Source organism: Vipera ursinii (assembly GCF_947247035.1).
Source record: "Vipera ursinii genome assembly, chromosome: 6".
Taxonomy (NCBI): Eukaryota; Metazoa; Chordata; class Lepidosauria; order Squamata; family Viperidae; genus Vipera; species Vipera ursinii.
This window is the reverse complement of record NC_139515.1, coordinates 76,595,690-76,622,134: the sequence shown is the minus strand read 5'-3', so window position 1 is coordinate 76,622,134 and position 26,445 is coordinate 76,595,690. Positions and strand designations below refer to the sequence as shown.

The following is a 26,445-nucleotide window of genomic DNA, read 5'->3' as shown; positions in this document are numbered from 1 at the left end:
GGAACAGCGGACCGGCATGCATATACGTGCATAGCTTGACTCATGTGAGCGGCCCATTGGCACACAAGTGTGCATGCAGCTTGTTGTGGTTTATAACTATTTTTATGTGACCACTGAAGCATCCCTTAGGGTAACATGATCAAAATTCAGGCATTTGACAACCAGCGTGTATTTATGACAGTTGCAGGGTCATGTGATCATCACTGTAACTTTCCCAGCTGGCTTCTGACAAGCAAAATCAGTGGGGGAAGCAGATTCACTTAACAACTACATGATTCACTTAGCTGCAGTGATTCACTTAACAACTGTGGCAAAAAGGTCATAAAATAGAGCATAATTCACTTAAACATTCACTTAAACTTGCTTAGCAACAGAAAGTTTAGGCTGACTTGTCATTGTAAGTTGAAGACTACCAGTACTTCATCATAGATATTGTATATTTCCAACATATACACTCACTTATACGTTCATTTATGGTTTAGTCACTAGATAGAGGAAATCTTGGCAAACCGAATGTTGGATTCATAAACATTTTCAATATTTCTTTTTGTTCTACAATGCTCTTCATCTAAATTATTCTGTCACCATGAGATACTAATGCTGGAACACAATTGTCAGGTCATTTATCAGGCTGATTCTTTAACTAGTAAAAGTCCAGATAGAGTAGTTTAGAAAAGTCAACTATCAACCCATAAATATTTGAAAACTGCCTAGATTTTCAAGTGAACACTGCCACTAAAAGAATGAAAAAGATCTCTTTCATCTTGCCTCTCCATTATTTATCCTGTTAAAACAGCAGCAAAGAAGCCTGTAATCGAGCTGTACTACAATGGTACAGAATGTACAAGCAAGAGAAATCACACATACCTGTTACTTTGAACTAAATTAACTATTTCCTTTCAGACTTACGCCTAAGTATAAGCATAAAGTTTTTTTTATTTGCATAACATTAAACAGGGAAAAGCCAACTAACAATAGCAGGTATCTAATAAGACTTAGTGTAGGCTCTGTGCTATTTATCATACACATAATAATTATCTTTTCAGATCTTTCAAAATATTAATTTACTCATCTCCTGGATGATTATGGACCAAAATCAGTGGAATTGTTGAATAATTAAAGAAAAAAACTGCAAACAGTGGCATTTAGCATATAGCAAGCAAGGTTCAATACAATGTTGTTAAATTAATCTCACCAGAGACAAAAGAATATCAAAGTAGGTGTGCTTGTGTGTTGTGTGTACGTAAAATTAGGTCCAATAAAATTCAAGATTTCCAGTCTAAGTATTGCTCCAAGAGTTACAACTGCAACTGGTATAATAACAGATTTCTTTTCCATAAGCATTCAATTTCATTCTGCAAGTCCAAATATTTCAATATTTTTTTCCAATTGTTTTTCCTCAATCCTCTAGCATCACCTGAGATGTCAAAATCAATGAACCAGATTTTATTCTTTCCATAACTATTCTATCAGGCATTATTGTTACAAAAACTTCCACAGCACAAACGTATGCAACATCTGTCTGTTCACAAACTGTAAATGGAAGATCAGGAACAGGGGAAAGCCTTACATTTGTTTGTTTGTGTAGTTGTTTAATTTTAAATAACTACAACTAAAAGAAGCTTCTTGAAAGCATCCAAATATTTCAGACCTGTGATATGAATCTGAAAGCAGCAGACAGAATCAAAGTAAAACAGTAGTTCTACACACACTTTAGAAGAAGAAAGAAGTTAGAATTCTCTTTATATTTTTTTAGAAGTCTGCAAAAGGCTTATTTTTTCCAGAAGCATACAATTTGGGGGGAGAACATTTCTTAATTCTATATATGAATCTGTAGAATGAGACTACTCACGTAATATCACTGCGCTGGTAGCAGCCCTGAAGAAGACTAGCAATCAGGTCACTGATGAACTCCACATCATCATTGTAAAGAGCTGCTTCAAGTTCCTAATGAGAAAAAAAAATGGTTAAATTCCTAAAATCCTTGCTGGCTGGTGAAAAAGGACTGGGTAATTACATGCAATTACAATAATTAGCATAAGAATCATAATTTGCATTGTTTCTATACTTTGTACAGCTTTTTTGCATCCTCAGTATCGCTTATCTGGTACCTCCTAAATGGCGGGATACAGGCAATAAATAATATGCTGGATTGCAAAGTAGTTTCTAGATAAAATAGTCTGGATAACATAGCATAAGAATTCTTGGGGTAAAACTAAGTTTTGGTTGCATTAATGGCACACTGGCCAAAATGTGCCAAAATTGACAGGTACAACTAAGAACAAAAATGAGAGAATTTTTAAAAAGTTTTTTTGGCAATTCAGAGATCTGAGTTTGAATGAAAATGCTGAAAATTTGGTGAGAATTTGTTTAGAAAAAGATCTGTATTTTTTAAATGCACAGTCTATCTATTCATGTCATACATGGCAAAGAAAGGAATATAATTCCAAAAGCATTAATAATCTGACTTTTTGTAAGAGGAAAACTTGAGAGAATTAGTGAAAGATCACAAAAGTGAGAGATTGTGAATATACAGCAGACTGTTTGGCGGCAACATCAAGAAAAAAAAACCTGGGGGAAAAATGGTAATGGAAGAAAAAAAAAGTAATTGAAACAAGAATGAAAAGGAATTGCAAAGAAAGAAAATCTGAATATTATATGCAAAGTACAATAAGGGAAAAAAGTATTTGATCCCCTGCTGATTTTGTATCTTTACCCACTGACAAAGAAATGATCAGTCTATAATTTTAATAGTAAGTTTATTTTAACAGTGAGAGACGGAATAACAACAAAATCCAGAAAAATGCATTTCAAAACAGTTATAAATTGATTTGCATGTTAATGAGTGAAATAAGTATTTGACCCCTTCGCAAAACACTTAGTAGTTGGTGGCAAAACCCTTGTTGGCAATCACAGAGGTCAGACGTTTCTTGTAGGTGGCCACCAGGTCTGCGCACATCTCAGGAGGGATTTTGTCCCACTACTCTTTGCAGATCCTCTCCAAGTCATTAAGGTTTCGAGGCTGATGTTTGGCAGCTCGAACCTTCAGCTCCCTCCACAGATTTTCTATGGGATTAAGGTCTGGAGACTGGCTAGGCCACTCCAGGACCTTAATGTACTTCTTCTTGAACCACTCCTTTGTTTCCTTGGTGTGTTTTGGATTATTGCCATGCTGGAATACCCATTCACGACCCACTTTCAATGTCCTAGCTGAGAGAAGGAGGTTCTCACCCAAGATTTGACGATACATGGCCCCATCCATTGTCCCTTTGATGTGGTGAAGTTGGCCTGTCCCCTTAGCAGAAAAACAACCCCAAAGCATAATGTTTCCACATCCATGTTTGATGGTGGGGATGATGTTCTTGGGGTCATAGGCAACATTCCTCCTCCTTCAAACACGGCAAGTTGTGTTGATGCCAAAGAGCTCAGTTTAGGTCTCATCTGACCACAACACTTTCACCCAGATCTCCTCTGAATCATTCAGATGTTCATTGGCAAACTTCAAATGGGCCTGTACATGTGCTTTCTTGAGCAGGACCACCTTGTGGGCACTGTAGGATTTCAGTCCTTCATGGCTAATTGTTTTCTTGGTGACTATGGTCCCAACTGCCTTGAGATCATTGACAAGATCCTCCCATGTAGTTCTGGGCTGATTCCTCACCATTCTCATGATCACTGAAACTCCACGAGGTAAGATCTTGCATGGAGCCCCAGACTGAGGGAGATTGACAGTTATTTTGTGTTTCTTCCATTTGCGAATAATCGCACCGTTGTCACCTTCTCACCAAGCTGCTTGGTGATAGTCTTGTACCCCCATTTCAGCCTTGTGTAAGTCTACAATCTTGTCCCTGACACCCTTGGACAGCTCAGCTCTTTACCTGTATAAAAGACACCTGGGAGCCAGAAATCTTGCTGACTGATAGGGGATCAAATACTTATTTCACTCGTTAAAATGCAAATCAATTTATAACTTTTTTGAAATGCAATTTTCTGGATTTTTTTTTTGTTTTTATTCTGTCTCTCACTGTTAAAACAAACCTACCATTAAAATTATAGACTGATCATTTCTTTGTTAGTGGACAAACATATAAAATCAACAGGAGATCAAATACTTTTTTCCCTCACTGTATTAGAACAGACCTCTCAAACATCACAAAGACAGAATATATTACAATTTTACATTAGGCAACATATTTTTGCTTTCATTAACTGTCAATAGTCATTTTAATTTATTAATTATTGTTCCATTATTGCATGTGAATAAATGCAGTCCATCAATCAGTACATTTTATATAATGTGGCCCATAAATACGTTTGAGTTTGATATCCTTGCATTAGAATACAGATTAATCTCACAGCATAATTACCGTATATACTTGAGTATAAGCCGACTCGAGTATAAGCCGAGACCCCCAATTTCACCCCCAAAAACTGGAAAAAGTTATTGACTCGAGTATAAGCCGATCCGCCGTTCTGCAAGCCTCTGCCGCCAGCAGAGGCTCGATCCGCCATTTTGCAAGCCTGAATACACAGGAATACCCTGTGTAGCCGCGGCTCGTCGGCAGGTCTCCGTTCCTCCTGCCGACCTTTGGGGAGGTTTGGGCGCCTCCCCAAACCTCCCCAAACCTCGGCAGGTCTCCGTTCCTCCTGCCGACCTTTGGGGAGGTTTGGGCGCCTCCCCAAACCTCGGCAGGTCTCCGTTCCTCCGCGCAGACCTGCCGACCTTTGGGGAGGTTTGGGCGCCTCCCCAAACGTCCCCAAACCTCGGCAGGTCTCCGTTCCTGTTTGGGGAGGTTTGGGCGCCTCCCCAAACGTCCCCAAACCTCGGCAGGTCTCCGTTCCTCCGCGCAGACCTGCCGACCTTTGGGGAGGTTTGGGCGCCTCCCCAAACGTCCCCAAACCTCGGCAGGTCTCCGTTCCTGTTTGGGGAGGTTTGGGCGCCTCCCCAAACCTCCCCAAACCTCGGCAGGTCTCCGTTCCTGTTTGGGGAGGTTTGGGCGCCTCCCCAAACCTCCCCAAGCCTCGGCAGGTCTCCGTTCCTCCGCGCAGACCTGCCGACCTTTGGGGAGGTTTGGGCGCCTCCCCAAACGTCCCCAAACCTCGGCAGGTCTCCGTTCCTGTTTGGGGAGGTTTGGGCGCCTCCCCAAACGTCCCCAAACCTCGGCAGGTCTCTGTTCCTCCGCGCAGACCTGCCGACCTTTGGGGAGGTTTGGGCGCCTCCCCAAACGTCCCCAAACCTCGGCAGGTCTCCGTTCCTGTTTGGGGAGGTTTGGGCGCCTCCCCAAACGTCCCCAAACCTCGGCAGGTCTCCGTTCCTCCGCGCAGACCTGCCGACCTTTGGGGAGGTTTGGGCGCCTCCCCAAACGTCCCCAAACCTCGGCAGGTCTCCGTTCCTGTTTGGGGAGGTTTGGGCGCCTCCCCAAACGTCCCCAAACCTCGGCAGGTCTCCGTTCCTCCGCGCAGACCTGCCGACCTTTGGGGAGGTTTGGGCGCCTCCCCAAACGTCCCCAAACCTCGGCAGGTCTCCGTTCCTGTTTGGGGAGGTTTGGGCGCCTCCCCAAACCTCCCCAAACCTCCCCAAACCTCGGCAGGTCTCCGTTCCTCCGCGCAGACCTGCCGAGGTTTGGGGAGGTTTGGGGAGGCGCCCAAACCTCCCCAAAGGTTGGCAGGAAGAACGGAGACCTGCCGAGGTTTGGGGAGGTTTGGGGAGGCGCCCAAACCTCCCCAAAGGTCGGCAGGTCTGCGCGGAGGAACGGAGACCTGCCGAGGTTTGGGGAGGTTTGGGGAGGCGCCCAAACCTCCCCAAACAGGAACGGAGACCTGCCGAGGTTTGGGGAGGTTTGGGGAGGCGCCCAAACCTCCCCAAACGTCGTCAGGTCTGCGCGGAGGAACGGAGACCTGCCGAGGTTTGGGGAGGTTTGGGGAGGCGCCCAAACCTCCCCAAACAGGAACGGAGACCTGCCGAGGTTTGGGGACGTTTGGGGAGGCGCCCAAACCTCCCCAAAGGTCGGCAGGTCTGCACGGAGGAACGGAGACCTGCCGAGGTTTGGGGAGGTTTGGGGAGGCGCCCAAACCTCCCCAAACAGGAACGGAGACCTGCCGAGGTTTGGGGACGTTTGGGGAGGCGCCCAAACCTCCCCAAAGGTCGGCAGGTCTGCGCGGAGGAACGGAGACCTGCCGAGGTTTGGGGACGTTTGGGGAGGCGCCCAAACCTCCCCAAACAGGAACGGAGACCTGCCGAGGTTTGGGGACGTTTGGGGAGGCGCCCAAACCTCCCCAAAGGTCGGCAGGTCTGCGCGGAGGAACGGAGACCTGCCGAGGTTTGGGGAGGTTTGGGGAGGCGCCCAAACCTCCCCAAACAGGAACGGAGACCTGCCGAGGTTTGGGGAGGTTTGGGGAGGCGCCCAAACCTCCCCAAAGGTCGGCAGGAGGAACGGAGACCTGCCGAGGTTTGGGGAGGTTTGGGGAGGCGCCCAAACCTCCCCAAACGTCGGCAGGTCTGCGCGGAGGAACGGAGACCTGCCGAGGTTTGGGGAGACGCCCAAACCTCCCCAAACGTCGGCAAGTCTCCGTTCCTCCGCGCCCTGCCTGCCTGCTTCTTTCCGCTGCGGAAAGAAGCAGGCAGGCAAGGCGCGGAGTTTGGGGAGGTGCGCGCGCACCTCCCCAAACCTCCCCAAACTTCGGCAGGTCTCGGACGGCGGTGGCTTGGGAGAGGTGCGGGCGATCCCGGAAGCACCAAAGCCTCGGCCGCGCACAAGTCCTCGGTAAGTTTTTTTTGTTGACTGGAGTATAAGCCGAAGTGGAATTTTTCAGCCCAAAAAGTGGGCTGAAAAATTCGGCTTATACTCAAGTATATACGGTAACCGAAATGGACATATGGAAAGATGATTTGAAAAATGAAATCACGAGTACTCTGAAAATATCAAAAATTATAAGGCTCCAAGTATAGATGGTATTAACTAGAAAAGTATGTATTTTAAATTAAATGCTGCCTGACTCCAGATTACTATAGGTAATTTACTTTATAAAATGAAAGACAACAAAATAAAAAGTCACACTTCTAGAATGAAGAAATACAATGCTCTCCAAAATATTAATTTATGGTTATGGTTTGACCAGGTTCGCCTGGTGCGCCAGTTGCGGCCCTATCTGGACCGAGATGCCCTACGCACAGTCACTCATGCGCTCATGACCTCCCGGTTGGACTACTGCAACGCTCTCTACATGGGGCTGCCCTTGAGGACCACTCGGAGGCTTCAGCTGGTGCAGAATGCAGCCGCGTGAGTTGTGATGGGGGTTTCCCGATACTCCCATGTAACACCTCTGCTCTGCGAGCTGCATTGGCTTCCGGTTGCCCTCCGGGTGAGATTCAAGGTGCTGGTGATAACCTATAAAGCCCTAAATGGCTTGGGTCTGGGATATTTGAGGGAACACCTGCTGCCGGCATCAAGCTCCCTTCGTCCTGTGCACTCCCACAGGGAGGGCCTTCTCAGGGTGCCGCCGGCAAAAGATTGCCGGCGGGTAACACCCAGGGGGAGGGCCTTCTCTGTGGGTGCGCCTGCCCTTTGGAACCAGCTGCCCATAGAGCTCAGGACTGCCCCTGACCTTCGTTCATTCTGCCGGGACCTGAAGACCTGGCTCTTTGAGCTTTCTGGCCAGGACTGAGAATTTTAATTTTAATTTAATTGGGTTTTAATTGGAGTTTAACAGGGGTTTTATACTTTATTCAAGGACTAAATTTAATTATTTTAATTGTTCTTAACTTTTGTAATTTGTATTGTTATTTTAAATACCTTGTGAACCGCCCTGAGTCCTACGGGAGAAGGGCGGTATATAAGTCCAATAAACATAAACAAACTTGTAGACTGCTTTATGTTGTTTAATTCTGTATGAGGACTATTTCTGAAACAAAGTTGTTACTATACTCTTATACAAAGGCAATGGCAACAATGAATACAAAAGCTGCAAGGTAGCTAGATTTAAGTGTGTCTGATAAGCTTCACAAATTTGAATTGAAAGTATACGTGGGGAAAATGAGCCAAATTTGGGAAATGCAATGCAACTTTATGCCAAACAAGAGGTACAAAGATCAGGTTTTTTTCTCTTCATGAAGAATGAGCTTGTAGTGCATTCGCTAGTAATAGCATAGCAATAGCATATAGATTTATATACTGCCCCATAGCACATTACAGCACTTTCTGTGCGGTTTACAATGTCAGCATTATTTGCATATTGCCCCCAACAATCTGGATCCTCATTTTACCGACATCAGAAGGATGGAAGGCTGAGTCAATCTTGAGCCCTATCAGGATCGAACTCTAGGCTTTGGGCAGAATTTTTCTGCAATACTGCAGTTTAGCCAATGCGCCATATTTATTTAAACTGAAAATTATAGATGTTAATATATGAATAGATTCGAACTGTGCTTGTTTTGCATGAATATGAAATTGAATGTGGTTCTGAATAATGTAATAATAGTTTAAATTTATATGCTGTCCAACTCCTAGCAACTCTGGACAGTTTACATATTGTTAAAAACATTTCAAAGAAAGTACCAATACAAGAAACAAAGATGGCAGATGAAATAAACCCAGATGGGAACAAGGAAAAGGAAGAAAAGGGGTGTCCATGTCTCACCAAAGGCCTGTGAAAATAGCTCTCTGAAATGCCAGTAAGGTAGGGATTTCAAATTACAGAGGAAATCTCATTCCAGAGGGGGGTGAATAGAGAAGAGTGTGCTTTTGAGATCCGGAAAAGTGGCATTGTTTAATTGATGGAAGAAATGTGACACGAGTGGTATAACGTGGAAAAAAATGCATGAAAATAAATGGAATGTTTAGTGAACGTTCAGCCACTAAGCAGAGAATAAGATACCCTTGTATGTTTATGACTGCTTGCATACTTATGGATAAATGTATAAAGAATGTGTGTAGCCATATGCGTTGGTTGAGAATATGCAATAACATAATTCTGCAAGCAGTTTATGCTGCATTGTTGCTGGAGAACCTGAATGATTTGATTATATGACAGAAAAGATGTAACTAAAAATAAATATATCAAAGACCATCTTTACATTTGCCAGCAAAAATGGGGTAAGCAAAAACAAGCTATGCATAAATTTTGTATAATTAGAGTGAGTGAATCTACTTTGGCAGATTGTTTACAAAGGATGAGAAAGTGATTGGAAAAAATTTTAAGAAGACAATATGGTTCTACTTGCTTTGTTATACAGAAATGAGAACTGATTTGACAGTGGAAATGATAAAACAAAAAGTAAAAAATTAAAAAAACAAATTGGTAATCAATACGGACAGAATATAAAAATGAGTAATTAACGTCAAAGAAAGATGTCAAGATGTACAAGAATTGAAAGAGAATCATCAAGTGCAATGACTTGAGAATTAAAATTGACCAAGAAGGTTCTAGGTGGACGGTGTTAATGAGATTCTGAAAAAAAGAGGGGCACGAACTGTGAAAAACAGAAAACAATATATGAACATATCAAGATGGATGTAGAGAAATAAAAAAAATGATTTATAAGGATAGAATGGAATGGAAAGTATAGAGAATGCTCTAAATAGATTTGGTTAGTGTTTTTTCCCCTCTTTCCTCTTGCCCTATTTTACTTTTTTTTACTGTTTTTCTCTGTCTTGCACAATATTGCTTTACTTGAAAGAGATTAACATGACATATGTAAATTTGTTATTGTTGATATTACTGTTTTACTACCAAATAGCTAGTTTGATAGTGGTTGAGGCACTCGGTTAGAAATCTGAAGACCATGAGTTCTAGTCCCACCTAGGCACTCTCTCTCAGCCCAACCCAGGTTTGTTGTTATGAGGAAAATAGGAGAAGGAAGGAGTCACCACCTTGGGTTATGTATAAAAAATAATAAAACGATAAAAACAGTAAATAATTATAATAAATTATTAGTACTAAGTATCCCTTTAAAGGTGGCTCAGTGGGTTAGGATGCTGAGCTTGTCGATCAGAAGGTCGGCAGTTTGGCGGGTCGAATCCCGAGTGCCGCGTAACAGAGTGAGCACCTGTTACTCGTCCCAGCTTCTGCCAACCTAGCAGTTCGAAAGCACGTAAAAATGCAAGTAGAAAAATAGGGACTGCTACGGTGGGAAGGTAACAGCGTTCCGTGCGCCTTTGGCGTCTAGTCATACCGGCCACATGACCACGGAGACGTCCTCGGACAAGTGCTGGCTCTTCGGCTTTGAAACGGAGATGAGCACCGGCCCCTAGAGTCGGAAACGACTAGCACGCATGTGCGGGGGAACCTTTACCTTTACCTTATCCCTTTAAAGTTTTCACCTCATTTATCTTCAAATCAATAAAGTTTTTATGTTTTTTCATTGCTTTCATTTTGCCTTTCCAATTTCCCATTTCAAACTTTGTGAAGTTTAAGGATGCTTTTTAGCATATGTGAACAAAAAACATTCATACATATCCTTTCCAAAATGACCCAAAGGTGCTTTTTCACGAGGCAACTGGACTTCCTTGTTTTTCTTTTGAAGATGTTTCGCTTCTCGTCCAAGAAGCTTCTTCAGCGAAACATCTTCAAAAGAAAAACAAGGAAGTCCAGTTGCCTGGTGAGAAAGCACCTTTGGGATAACTGTGACCTGGAGACATTTTCCAAAATAACCTTCCTCTTTCTATCCCTCTAGGGCAGGGATCTCCAATCCCTGGGCCATAGCCTGTTAGGAACTGGGCCGCACAGCTGGAGGTGAGTGGCAGGTGGATGAGCAAGCAAAAGCTAAACAACCACCACCACAGATCCATGAAAAAACTGTCTTCCAACAAACAGGTCCCTGGTGCCCAAAAGGTTGGGGATTGTTACTCTCTAAGGAAATGTAATAGGTACTCTTGAAAAAACACTGAGGGGAAAAACCTCTAAAAGTATCTGTATTATCCTGTGGCCAGATTTACTCCTGTTCCTTTTCTTAGCGTATGGATTCTAATGTATGCTTGCAGTTATTTATAAAGAATATTTAATGACAGATATTTGATTGCAGAAGTTCCACTGAAAAATATGGCATATATATGGTATATAGGCTTTCTGTAAATCTGATTTTTAAAATAGGCAAGTTCTAGGCTTTAGGACACACTTGTAAGTATGTGAGCAATATTTTAAATCTCAGAAACCAGAAAAGTTTCTCAGCCAGTGCCAGATGTCAGCTTTCAGTGCTTTTAAAAGTTATCGTGTTCTCAGCATGATCAAAGTCAGAATGCTTACCTGTAACCGTAGTTCTTCAAGTGGTTATCTGTGCATTCATACAGATGGTTGGTGCACCTATGCACATCAGAATCTTCTAGAGCTGTGCAGGCCTTTTTAGCAGAAGCTCACTCTCTAGCACACATGCTCCTGGATATTGTTTCCTTCCGTCCCCTCAGTTTTTCAAGATCATCATAGCTGCTCTTAGGAAAAAAGGCTCCTTAGCAGAAGTATCTGCAGAGGGGAAGTTGTGTGAATTATGTAAATGGCCAGATGACCACTCAAAAACTACAGTTACAGTTATGCAACCTGTTTTTTTCTTTTTCTTCTTCATGATCTTTGTGCATCAGGCATTTGACCCTCAACCATTGCGGCCATGTTGACTGGAGTTCCTGTTTGGAGGGCTATAATATGAATATGAGTTCTCAATTGCCCAATAATTTTTGTGACTGTTTTTATTTATATTGTTTACTTTTGACTGTATGCTGTGCAGAGTCATGATTGTTTGATTGGACAGCCATATAAAAAATAAATAATCACAATAGGGGCATGAATGAGAGATAAGTGGTCTTTCCTGCTAACGTGAGAATTCACTCTTAATCTGACATGTTGAATGAAAAAATATGATTGTGACTAAGTGATGGCTTTATATGAAGTGAATAAGAAAACACCTAATGTAAGAGAAGGAGTTGCAGGACTAAGGGTAGAGTTAAAAGAGGGATCACCCTAGAATCCCTATGTAGGCACAAGTGGACTAAGTCCAAACCCCCCCCCTGAATTCTGTTGAACCTTTGACTCTGATGCTAAGCATCACTTTTCTATGTTAAATGTGAAAAAAATAACTGTTAACAGTGTATATCTCATTGGCCTGAGAAGCCAAAATGATTTAACAAAGAAAGCAGCATCAAAAGTCAACAGGCAATATGTATCTGTCAGAAGGTCCAACATTAGACTGTTAAGTATAGCTTATCAGAGACTGTGAGGGAACTTCATGCTGAATATGAGAATATAAATTTAGTATTCTTTTTAGATTAGTGAACAAATATCAGAAAATGAGAGAAAACTGGATGAAGAAAAGTAGTAAAAGTTGTCAAATACAATAGGACTATAAGACAGTGAAACACTGAAAATCTGTAAGATAGATCTTTGAGCGAACAAGTATCTCAAAAGCTCAGAACAAATGATGACGTAATAACTTTCATGATTATTAAGCGCATAAAAATGTTCTTTCCTGCTAATTCTTTGGGTGACAAACTTATTGCAAAGAACAGTCCTCTATGTGTGGTTTATAGCTTTATATGTTACTAAATATCTCTATCTGTTCAGACTTTGATGATAAATGACTTTGATGATATTGGATAAAATAACTGGAGGAACAAATAAAAACAATGCTGCTGCTGATGCCAACCAAACCAAAAATACATGATTGATCCTTTCAAAAGAATATTCAAGGAAACAATAAGTAATAATGATGGAAGATTTTAATTTTCCCCAATATCTTCTTCCTGAGAGGTAGCATGCCAAGCATAATCTAAAAGTTCTTTCCCTTTCATGGAAGTCCTAACTTCTCCAGATGACATGGACTTAATTATTCATGGGGATTACATTCCAGTATACAACTATGGAAAACTGACAGCTTGAACCTGTGGGAACTGAAGGATTAAGTTTGGAGCCTTATTTTATCCAAAATAATACAGAATAAAGAAACATAAATTTTCTTCACTGTTGCAGTTAGCCGGCCTTCATTCTTTCTTTTCAGGGCTTGTGTAATCAATGTTCAACATAGGCATGATCATTCAATCTCCTGTAGGACTGCTGAACACCAAAAAGTAAAGTTTCCTTGGTTGTCTTGAAATTCAAAATGTTTCTTTCTCATTTCTGATGAGGAAATTACCGTATGTGCATTTGTTTCTAGAACAGACTCATTCATAAGCATTGAAGACTTGCTATTTAATTTGTTGGTTACCCGTCACCATGACAGCTCTTGGCAATTAACAACTATTAAAACCATAAGAATGGATAAAAAAAAATACCTGAAGTAAAAAAAAAAAGTCTATCTGGTGTTTTACAACTTCACAAGCTCAACACTGATCCCATGCCTGGGAATGATCTCATGCCTGGGAATGTATCCCTCTCTTCAGGGCTTTCCAAAAAATAGTAGGGTGGGGCTAACCCAGGGGTCAGCAACCTGAAACAGTGAAAGAGCCACTCGGAACCGGTTCCCTCACAAAAGGAAAAACTGGGAGCCGCAAAAAATGCGTGCGCATACATGCGTGCATGCGCAGAACAGGGTAGAGATATGCACCTACCCTGCATATTTGAATTGATTGGTTGAACTTTTTTAGTCCCACTTTTTTTTGGACTACACATAGCAGAGGACTGGGAGCCGCAGGAGATGGCTGAAAGAGCCGCATGTGGCTCCGGAGCCGCGGGTTGCAGACCTGTGGGCTAACCTAATCTTAGAGGGAATAATCTTCCAACAGGGAGACACTGCAACAGAAAAGGCCCTTTCAAGATCCCCCAAGGTGAATGCTATGCTTGGTACTCCTTGGGATTCATTGACTGTTAAAATTCACTGATGCATATACCTCATAGTCAATATTTCTCCTGCCATGTGATACTGTAGAGGCTATAATAATTTTTGAATACTTGAAACCAGACTTTGATGACTTGTAAACCACCATATTCCATTACTTGTGGAGTTATATATACTTATTTAATATATTATTATAAAATTGTGGAATATACGCTTGTATAGCAGCAGTGTTCTTCAGGGATTACTAGTTCACTTAATGACTCTGGGCTTGGTCTTCTATTCAAAAATCTGAGGTTCTTTTCCATCCATTCCAAATGAAACTGTGTGATTGAAATGCTCCTTTCAGACTCCCCAGTCACTAAGATACTAACGTTACTTTTCTTTATGAAGCAGACATGGATTCACAATGCCACAGAATAGATCAGGGGTCTTCAAACTTGGCCCTTTTATGACTTGTGGACTTCAACTCCCAGAATTCCTCAGCCAGCATACGCTAAACATACGCTGGCTGAGGAATTCTGGGAGTTGAAGTCCACAAGTCATAAAAGGGCCAAGTTTGAAGACCCTTGGAATAGATACTACACAGTCCAGCCACTCTGCATTCTCACTCAAGGACAAAACTTTGTGTAAATATTTATCACTCTTTCCTGTAAGGCTCTTAAGTGTATGCTTGCTCATTTTCACTGTGGAAGAAGTCATATCAAGGAATATTAGAGCAGGATGTTATAGATCACCTTGATTTTATTTATTTTATTAAATAGATTTATATGACAGCCCAATTCACACAGGCTGACTCCAAGGTAATTCAGTGATTACAGTGAAATGGGGATGGACAGTTCTAGATGCATATATACATATATACAAAACAGTGAATGGATCAGAATCATGCATGGAAAGCAGTGGACACACCAATCCATTTACTAAGGATAACTAATTGTGCTCCATATTTATCAAGTGCAAATATGTGAAACCATGGAAAGTAAGGTCACCTGTACCTATTACTTTGGTATGAGAAGAGGTTGCTTGCCTTTATCATTCAACTTTTTGAAAGATACTTATTGACCAAAAGCAAGAAATAATAGTTTGTTTATCTCTTTATTTGGTTATTTGCTGTCAAACTCCATCGTGACTTTGCACTTGTTTTATAAATCTAGGACCATCAATTCGGCCATAGATTTTGCAATTTCTTATTTCTGCCTCCCTAAAGTAAATAAAACAAAGTGTCCATTGATTAGTGCCACTTGCTACCACACGGGGAAACAATAAATGTAAACCTCATACATTAGATGAAATTCATAAAAATGAAAAACTGAGGTGAGGTATCCAGGTACTCCTTCTGCTAAAGAATAGAAACTTATGGAAATTAATTGAAATGAAACTGAGGGGACAGGTGGGAACAAATGTGTGCTAGAGGTGACAGTTCTTCACAGCTCTAAAAAGTTCCAGTGTGGGCTCTGCAGAGGCACATCGTCCATGTGTGATGCACAGAGACTATGAAGAAGAACCAGAAGTAACTATAAAAACAAATTAAAAACAATTAAATTTGTATAATTTATAAAGGCTGCATTTTTGATGATACACAGACACTTTTCTTTCAGGATTGACAGCCATCCTTATCCAGTTTCATATATTCAGTGCTGCCTCACAAGCAATGCATGCCTAAAGACAAATATTAAGGGTGCCAAGAAAGACCCAACCAAAGCTTATATACACACATACACCTCAAAAAGTCATTAATTTGCACTCCTTCCAATTTCTCTCACCATTTGTGGAGCTTCATATTAAAAAATATGTAAATATTCTGGTTTTGGTAGCTGGCTATAAAGGCACAATTGTTTTTCCACCTCTATCCTGGTCCGACTAGTTGTTCTTTTTAGCATTTTTCCCACATGGTTGTGGGGGTGGGGAGTGGGGGGGTGTGGAGTTCTTTTTGCACCACAATTGTCTAGTTCTTATTGCAAAGCTAACAATGTTAATCAGCTGGATTTTCGCAAAGCCTGATGCTGATTAGGGCTGAGAGGAACTGATTGGCCAGCTGGTGTCATTGCCTAAGGAAAGAGTAAAACCTGGCTGTCCACCATTTAACCACTACACCATGATGGCACTCTTATTCTGCTGCAACTAGACGGCCTCATTATCCTTGGGTATGCTCCAGATGCTCCAGTTTATTCATATATTTGTCAGATAAAATAATGGGCAAACATATTCTGCTTTTTCTACTTTTCCCTGATGGATTCAGGAGAAAAAGAAACATAGTGTGAACAGGGCTATTATTAATATGGCACTTATGACTTACATTTCCATGCATTCTTGTGGTTTGCTTGCTACTTTAATGCATGAGTTATTCAGCCTCAATGCTCTCTCCAAGGGAATGCCAATATATTGGGGACATCTCAGGAAGGAAAAAGAAAAGGACCCAGAAATATTTAAAATGTTTTCGAGAAACAAATTTTGAAAGCCCTCTTCATTATTAGGAAAGAGGGCTAGGAGCAAAGGAAGCCCATTCAAATAGATGCTGCCTCCTCTAAATGCCAAAAACACATTGGAATAAATTTACATGTTTCCTGAACAGCAGGGAGGTAGAAAGTCACTGCATATCTATGTTGTCACTGGACTCTCTTTCTTGCAACAGAACATAGACACATTGGCCTTTGACAATATAAAACAAACTCTGTAAACATATACAGCAGGGGTGTCAAACTGCCGGCCCGCAGGCCGGACGCATCATCCCAAAACCGCACCCACCCCATTGCCGGCAACAGAGAAGAAGCTCCGATACGTTGAGCGATGTCATGTGATGTTGCGAGTTTGACATGTCTAATATACAGGCAGTCCTTGACTTACGATCACATTGAGCCCAAAATTTATGTTGTTAAGAGAGAAATTTGTTAAGTGAGTTTTGCCCCATTTTATTGCCACAGTTGTTAAGTGAATCACTGCAGCTGTTAAATTAGTAACATGGTTGTTAAGTGAATCTGGTTTCCCCACTGACTTTGCTCGTCAGGTTGCAAAAGGTGATCACATGATCCCAGGTCACTGCAACCATCATAAATGTAAGTCAGTTATCAAGCATCTGAATATAAATCACATGACCAAAGGGGATGCTGCAATGGTTATAAGTGAAAAATGGTCTTGTTATTTTTTTAAGTGCTGTTGTAACTTCAAAAAGTCACTAATCGAACTGTTGTAAGTCAAGTACTACCTGTAGTATCCTTTTTATGTTGCACATTATACATGTGTGTCCTCTTGTTGCTGTAGGAAAACCTTGCATAGTAGTAGGAAGGCAGTCTGGGTTACTTTCCCAGTGGGAAATTAGTAGACTAGACAGGCTGTGTGACATGCTCTCTCCTTTTTCTGCAACCTTCTGCAACTTAGAAATCAGGTAAATACTGGAAAAAGCATATCAAATATTCAGAAAATGTGATCTGAGACACAAATTTTATAATGTATCATCTCAGAAAATATAAATAAAAATTATGACAATTTACTACTATACAGTTTATGCTGACAGCTGCAAAATCAAATTTAGCACAACTTTGGAAAAGAAGAGCCTTACTAATAATACCAGATCAAAATTGGAGAATATACTGCAATAGTAAAATTAACAGTATACATCCACAATAGAAGCCTAATCAAATTTAAGCAAACATTACACACCAGGGAAAATGTAGGCGTTTGTAATATGGAGAAAAATATGAAACCAATGGTTTATTCTATTGCCACTATCTAATATAGCCTTTACTTCCTTGTATTTCAATATTATAATAATAAAAATGTATTTTAAACTAGAAAAAAGAAATAATCTCAGGTAAAAGGATGTCCTTGGGTCTTTTGCAGAAAACCATGTCAGAGTAAGAATGAGGGAGAGATTTTAATTTAATTTAATTTAATAACATTTATATACCGCCCTTCTCCCTGAGGACTCAGGGCGGTTCACAGGGCAGAATAAAATAGGAAATACAAACATAAAAAACAGATTAAACAATTGCCCTAGTTAAAAACAATATAAATACAACGTTAAAAACCCCCAGAAAAATTTAAAAAACGAAAGATAAAACAACCCCAACACTCCCCCTCAGGCTAGGCCGGCTTGTACAAACAAAAATGTCTTGAGATCGCGGCGAAAGGAGCGAAGATCGGGCGCCGTCCGGAGCTCTACCGGTAGCTGATTCCACAGCTCCGGAGCGCCCACAGAGAAGGATCTCCCCCTGGGGGCCACCAATCGACATTCTCTGATCGGTGGCACCCTGAGGAGGCCCTCTCTGTGGGAACGCACAGGGCGCAGGGAGCTTGATGCCGGCAGCAGATGTTCCCTGAGGTACTCCGGCCCCATGCCATGGAGTGCTTTGAATACCGTTACCAGTACCTTGAATCTCACCCGGAAGACAACTGGCAACCAATGCAGCTCACGGAGCAGAGGTGTAACGTGGGAGTATCGGGAGACTCCCAACACCACTCTCGCGGCTGCATTCTGTACCAGTTGGAGCTTCCGAGTGGTCCTCAAGGGCAGCCCCATGTAGAGAGCGTTGCAGTAGTCCAGACGAGAGGACACGAGCGCATGAGTGACCGTGCATAGATCATCCCGGCTAAGATAGGGCCGCAACTGACGCACCAGGCGAACCTGTGCAAAGGCCCCCCTAGTCACGGCTCCTATATGATCTTCCAAGGTGAGCCGTGAATCTAGGAGGACCCCCAAGTTGCGAGCCCTATCTACGGGGGGTAATAATTCACCCCCCATAGCTAGAGGTGGAATGTCCGAATAAACCCGGGATGAAGGTATGCAAAGCCACTCAGTCTTGTCGGGGTTGAGCTGGAGTCTGTTCCTCCCCATCCAGACCCGAACCGCCTCCAGGCAACGGGACATCACGTCGAGGGCATCACTGGGGTGGTTTGGGGTCGAAAAGAAAAGTTGGGTATCATCAGCGTACTGATGATACCCAACTCCAAAGCCACGAATGATCTCACCCAGCGGCTTCATGTAGATGTTGAACAGGAGAGGCGAGAGGACCGACCCCTGAGGAACTCCACAAATAAGAGACCTCGCGGTCGACCTCTGCCCCCCTGCCAACACCGACTGCGAACGTCCCAAGAGATAGGAGGAGAACCACCGTAAAACTGTGCCTCCCACTCCCAATCCCCTGAGACGCCGCAGCAAGATACCATGGTCGATGGTATCGAAAGCCGCCGAGAGGTCTAATAGGACTAGGACAGAGGAATGCCCCCTGTCCCGAGCCCTCCAGAGATCATTCACCAGCGCGACCAATGCCGTCTCCGTGCTGTGCCCGGGCCTGAAACCCGATTGGTACGGGTCTAGATAATCCGCTTCATCCAGGACCAGAGGGAGCTGATGCGCCACCACACTCTCAACAACCTTCGCAAGAAAGCGAAGGTTGGAGACAGGACGAAAGTTGTTCAATACAGCCGGGTCCAGGGCAGGCTTCTTGAGGAGAGGCCTCACCACCGCCTCCTTCAAGACGGCGGGGAAGATACCCTCACTCAAAGAAGCCGATATAACTGCCTGGAACCAGCTGCGTGTCCTCTCCCGGGCTGCATAAACCAGCCAGGAAGGGCACGGGTCCAATAAACATGTGGTGGTGCTCAGCCTCCCCATGATCCTGTCCACTTCCTCCGGAGTCACAGAATCAAACTCCTCCCAGATGATATCGACAAGACCACCCGTGTCCTGATCGTCAGACTCTGCCCAGTCAGAGTCCAAACCGGTCCGAATCCGAGCGATTTTGTCCGACAGATGTTGGTTAAACTCCTCGGCACGTCCCTGCAAGGGATCCTCCCTCACCTCCTGATTTAGGAGGGAGCGAGTCACCCTAAACAGGGCAGCCGGGCGATTATCTGCGGACGCAATAAGGGTGGCGAAGTGGTTGGACCTCGCCTCCCTAATTGCAGCGAGATAAGACCTAATATAGGCTCTTAGTCGCAATCGGTCGGGTTCGGATCGGCTGGACCTCCAACCGCTCTCTAGGCCCCGTCTCCGACGCTTCATCTCCCGGAGCTCCGCAGAAAACCATGGAGCCCGGCGGGATCTGCACCGGGTCAGGGGCCGCAAGGGTACAACTCGGTCAAGGGCCTCAGTGGCCATCCTTTCCCAGGCTTCCACTAAGGCCTCGGCCGAGCTGTGAGCGAGGGAGGCAGGTGGGGACCCCAGCGCCGCCTGGAACCTCTGGGGATCCATTAAGCGTCTGGGGCGGGGGAAATGGGAAATGGGGTAGACTCTCATTGGCTTAATGTGCTCAAGCAGAAGCTGTAAGTTCAAAGTGAAGTTGGAAATGATTTCAAACAAGGGTTTGTTGTGCTTGGATAAGTTCCATTGTTAAGGAGCATTTCTGAGGAATATACATTGCACAGCCAAAGAGCCAGATTTATTGTATTATAAGGACAGAAAATCAGAAAAAGAATTCTTGAATAACAAAGAAATGTCATTTTAGGCAAACATACGTACATTAAAACTTCCATAACTGGTATGATAAAAATACAAATGATAAAAATACAAGGAGTAAGTTAGAATCTACATTTGAATGAATCAATGAATGAATGAAGAGGTTCTTTACTTCGGGATTCAGTCTTGAGGTAGCAACCACAAGTGGCAGAATGAGGTTCAAAATAGGTATATGTAGTTTCTCTTTCACTCATCTATGTACTATTTATTCACAGAGCAAGAGCCAGGAGAAAAAAGCCACATTCTTTCTTTCTCCAGCTGGCGTCACAGCTCATTAAAGAAAAGCCTGTTTAATGTCTCTCCCTTCCCCCTTTTCTTCATGACAATTCACTTGAAGATTTCCAATGGCTATTGGGAAATATATATACTGTTGATCCACCTGTCAACAATATAAAGTAAAAAAATACAGTAAAAGAAGCAAAAACAATTTATTAGCCCATTAGAGTAATAACGTCATTTATTTGGGATGAACCCAATTACTCAGCTATAGAAAGAAAGTTGTAGGGTAGAGAAGTTATTTAGTTTTATTGTTTATTGAGTTATGGCTACACTGAAACTGTGGTTCAGCAGCAATCCCGATCAGACATATCTGATACCTGCTGCCAGCGTCAATTTCCCATCGTCCTGTGCGCTCCCACAGGGAGGGCCTCCTCAGGGTACCGCCGGTCAAGGATTGCCGACGGGCGATCCCCAGGGGGAGGGCGTTCTCTGTGGGCACGCCTGCCCTATGGAATCAACTGCCAACGGAACTCCGGACTGCCCCCGACCTTCGTTCATTTCACCGGGACCTAAAACCCTGGCTCTTTGAGCTATCTGGTCTGGACTGAGGGGTTTTAATGTTTTTAAATTGTGATTTTAATTTTTGGGGGCTAGACTTAATTTAATTTTATTTTAATTTTATACTGTATTGTTTTTAAATTTTGCCTTGTAAACCGCCCTGAGTCCTTCGGGAGTAGGGCGGTATATAAACCGAATTAATAAATAAAAATAATAATAATAAATATTAAAACATTTGAGAGTTGAGAATTTACAGTGAACAGTATTTCAGTGAACAAGAAAAATTAAGTGAATACCTAATAAAAGAGACTACACATGTTGAATTAGAAAACTCTGGAAAATTGGATTGACATTTAGATATTTCTAAAGATGTCCCAGAATGATACAGAATGGCAACTGTCAATTGAAGTTGGAATATGAGGGCGCTAGCATCAGAAAAATTAGTATAGTGAAACAGCCAAGCCTGCAGTGCTCTAGATCAGGAGTCCCCAACCTTGACAACTTTAAGACCTGTGGACCAAGCCCCAGAAATTCCCAGCCAGCATAGCTGGCTGGGGAATTCTGGGAATTGAAGTCTACAAGTCTTAAAGTTGCCAAGATCTAGACCCCTGCTCTAGATCTTCACATCCTGGTCCTATTTCCTGCTTTGGAATAGCAGCTTGATGATTCCTGCTGCCACCATCTTCCAGGGACTGCCTCATTGGATGTCCTCTCTTTTAACTGGTGAAAGAAAAAGAGGGCCCTCCCTGCCAGCATTGCCTTTTTGATAATTAATTGATTAAAAACACTCCCCCATGTAACCTCCTGACCATATAGGTATGTCTATGGAAAGAACAAATCCCTAGTTTTTCTTTAGCTTAATTATGGCTGTCAATTATTGCAGAAGAATGAATTTTCCTTTCTCATTGGTCATGTATTTTAACTATTACTGTTTTGTAGCATTCAGATGTTTAGGTGAAACCACTATAAGCACAATGAGAAAGTTTCCATATGAACCCTTTGATAATATGGCAGGGGCTCGGTTCCTCTTTAAGTCAAAAGTTTACCATCTTTCCAGTACTAAAAACTTGAAAACACATTGGGAAAACAACGGGATAGAAATTTAATTAAAAATTTTATACATGATACTTTTGTATAATCCCAGTCTGAAAACTGCAAATAAGTCTTTCTTTTTGAAATGAATGGGTGAATAGGAGTATCAATCACATCACTGCTAAACACAATTTTAAGCTACCGTATTTGAACTATTACAACAACCACGACCGCAGCATTGCTCCACAGTCTACCTGACTTAACAGGATAAATGAAGATCTAAACACCCAGGATTATGAATCTCATTAACCTCTGTTTAATTACATACTTCCAATTTGATGGACATATTTACCAACAAATTAAAGGGACACTTATGGGATCACTGCTTTCAAGTTTGATAGCGGAGGTTGTCATAAAACCTCTAGAATCCATAGCACTTCTACAAATACAACAGAAAATATTGATCACATACGTAGAAGATACCTTCACCATAATCAATTAGAGAACACCACAAAACTATCAATAACACTTTTAAAGGAATCCAGTTTATTAGAGAAGAAAAAAACAATAATTTGTTATCCTTCCTGGACATCCTGATCAGCGGAGACTACAATGGCAAACGAGAAATGCAAGTCTACAGGAAAAACCCCTCATACTAACCAGGTGCTCCACTACCAAAGCAACAACCCAACTTCCCAAAAGAAGCTTTACTCTCCTACACTTTCATCTATAGGAAGTTCACACCAAAATATCTCAATATTACCTAATTTCAATAAAAGTGCTTTATGGCTTCCTGAACAGAAAATTCCTCTGCTTCTCCGACTATACTATAGCAATACATTACTATCTCAACACTAAGGGCAAAAAGTGATACAGACAACATTTAAATCTATAAGTCATTTCATGAAAACTGCTTCTTGGCTTCGTTTCCATGAAGAACATGTGATGCTGAAGAATCCAGCCATTCTATTATGTCACAGAAAACCAGAAAAAACACTCAAATTGTTCTAAAAGGCAACATACGTTTCTCATGTATATGTATATTACATATTACAATATACACATATTATTAGGAACTAAATAGAAGTTGAAGAAGGAGAAAACTGTTTTCTTGTTGGGTTTATTTTTAACGACATGGCTATTTCCAGACTTCACAGCTTTGGTTCCTTCCCCTAGCCTTTTTTAAACTACTCATGCGAGGCTATTTAGATTGCATTAGATCAAGGGCATAATGTTACAATGGGGTTTAGCTGAGGTGTGAGGTAATTGCCTTGAGACAAAGAGAAGGTTATAAACTGAAAGCAGAAACCAAGAATTCCCCCCCACCCAAGGATATGCAAGACTTTTTTTAATAACAGAATGTTACCTGTTAATCATGAATAATTTGCAGAATGAAATGACTTAGCTGGTCTTTTTCTCAGAGCAATACAATTGTCTAGAAATTTTAAAAACTGAACACTTAGCACTAGTGCCTCACCTAGAAAAGCTACTGAACCAAGTATATGGATCATTATGTGCACAATTCTTTTAGCCTCAAAGCTACAGACAAGGTGTAGTAAATTTTACCTTTTCCTTCATATTTTTTCTATTATTTTCCTCAACTAAAGAGATGTGAATTATAGTTTCAGCTCTTTCAAAGAAACATGAGATAATACTGATGGGAGATTTTAATTATCCTCACACCTCTTGAGGGACAATCTCGACCAAAAGTGTACTTTCTAAGAAATTCCCTGACCTATTATGCTAACAACTTTCTTATTCAGAGAATGGAAGAAATCACAAAGGAATTAATCTTCCTTGAATTGATCAGACTCTACCCAGAAGAAAATATCAGGTAAGTTCCTTAGTTGATTACACTTACAGCATTCCTATAATATAAGAGAATATTTGATAAAATATCCCATGATATTCTGATTAATAAACACAACTTTAAACTATATGGCATATCCACTGAAAAGATAAATACAAAACAGATGATCTCAGAATCTTTCCAACTTCTATTCTTAGATGCTTCCTAGATATCTAGAAGTTCTCTTAAACTTTTAAGCCTACTGGCAAAATGTAAACAGGATCAAAGCTATAATATTCTGGAAAATTACACTTCCTAACATGCAAATGAAGCTGGACTGGCCATGGCTTCCATCTCATGAGCACAAAAACAACTTTGTAATCTAAATCCAAACACATTCAGAAATTCCTGTAATTTGTTTTCTAGAAGTCCTATTTGTACAGACTATATTAATCTTCCTCACATATTCAAACCAGATAAAGTATTTTCAAATTTGAATAATTCACTGAGATTATCCACTATAAGTAATAAAATGTGGTTATAACCTGAGTTGGCACGATTATATTCTAGTGTTCACAAACAATCCAGAATATATTATTTAAATCATGTTTCAATAAGACAAAAATATAGTTACTGAAGATTATTTGCATTATGTAACAAACTAAAGCAGGCATGTCACTCGCGACGTCGTGTGACATCGTGTGACTTTTCCCCCATTGCTGGCAATGGGGTAGGCGCAGTTTTAGTATGATTCATCTGGCCCACGGGCCGGCAGTTTCACATGCCTGAACTAAAGGAAAAAATCATGACCATTTGACTATTTCTATTCAAATCTCAGAGTTCATATTTTGCATCTAACAAGCCCTCACTTGGCTATCTAGCATTTCCAATTATAGACCCACAAGTTACTTCAGACTTAAGAGACTGATGTAAAACCAGTGGTGTGCTGGAGCCAGCTTGGATCAGCTCATCAGTTGATGAATTTTCTGGAATTCTGTGAACAAATGGATTGCCAAGCTGAGTTCCAATGCCTACTGCACCAATCAGCTGTTCTGCAGCTAGTGCAGCAATGTCAATTTAGCAGCATAATACTGTGTAAAAACCCACTACCAGCCAGAAGCGATAGTATGGAGTTTAAGCTATTATCATTGATTTTTATTCCTTTATTCAAGTGATATTTAGGCGTGGTGGCCTAGAGGAGAAGACGCATGCCTCCCACTCGGAAGGTGGAGAGTTCAATCCTAGGCAGCAACAGATGTTTCTCTAACAGGACGCAAAGAGAAAATATCTACTGCGAACTCCATGTAGGCATTAGAAAGGGCATCTAGCCAGTAAACATTCAGCTCCATTCAATCACCCCAACCCCAATAAAAAGGGATTACAGGGTCATAAAAAGAAAAAACATGTATTTTAAAAATATCTGAAATTAATCTACACTGCTTTGAAATATGGCATAATATCCTGCAGCTACTTTCCATACAGCTCAGTATTTGCAACTTTTGTTCGTTCATCCATAAAGGAAATGCTCTGAACCAAAATGTAACAATCTACAGATTTTTTATATCACAATTCACTCAACCAAGAACAAAACCTAGGACTGGAATAGAACTGTCTTTTTCATCCTCACAAAATAATGGTCTCATGCACATGATGTTTTACATAGTTGACAACTTGTTATGAAGCCTTGTACAAAGAATTGTATAATTATTTCACTCATTATGCCAAACTGTTCCAGTTTCTAATAGTACTGTACCTCATTCACACAGATTTGGCATACACATACTCCTGAGGAGGAAACCAAATCCTAATATGAGAAAGTTTAAAAGAAAGAAAGTTTAAGAAAAGTATTTAAATATGTTCAAATTAATAAGTCACAGGGACCCTAAACTGACATTCAAGAATATAAAAAATATGAACAAGTCATCTTTATCTTGCTGTATATTAAAGAGCATTTATTTTATTCTAAGAAATAATAATGAATGTAAAGGAAGTTTTGCAGACTTTCCATGAAATCCACAATAATATGCCAAGACATGGCTAGACAATGTCGACTTGCGACCCCCAGGGGAAGAGCCTTCTCTGTGGGAGCGCCAGCCCTGTGGAACCAGCTCCCCCCTGAGCTTCGGATGGCCCAAGATCTCCAGTCCTTTCGCCGCGGCCTCAAAACACTCCTTTTCCACCTGGCTGACCTAGACTGACAGGGATTTTAATTATGTTTACAACTCTAACTCTATTCTTTAATTTATTTTAATTTACTTCAAATTTTTATTTTTAATTTACTGTACAGAGACCTTTAAGTTCTGTTGTTGTTAGCCGCCCTGAGTCCCTCGGGAGATAGGGCGGGATATAAATCCCATTAATAAATAAATAATAAATAAGATACCCTAGCAAAGATACAAGATTAGCAAAACCCAAATAGCAGTTAAAATAATTTAAAAAAAAAGAATGTCCTATTTTATTCAGTATCAGAACTTCTATCAGGAAGATGGACCAGCTAAGCTTTTGATAGAAATGATTTAAGATCAAATAGATAACTAAGTTTCTAAGGTTGGTCTCTTAATTCCAAGTGAAATTTACCATTTCCTGTTTTCCTGACGGTCCTATAGTCCTGCTTTGCTTCACTGAGCCACCATGCTA

General features: G+C 41.5%; 1 protein-coding gene across 1 annotated transcript in view; it reads right to left on the bottom strand.

Annotated features, from left to right (window-relative positions):
• CECR2 (CECR2 histone acetyl-lysine reader) overlaps window positions 1–26,445 on the bottom strand; it is a gene marked incomplete at its 5' end in the record, with an annotated part of 99,874 nt that overhangs the window by 36,226 nt on the left and 37,203 nt on the right. Inside the window, one exon of the mRNA XM_083365390.1 lies at window positions 1,853–1,947. Within this exon, the coding sequence (XP_083221516.1) occupies window positions 1,853–1,947 (95 nt within the window). The remainder of the gene's footprint in view (window positions 1–1,852; window positions 1,948–26,445) is intronic.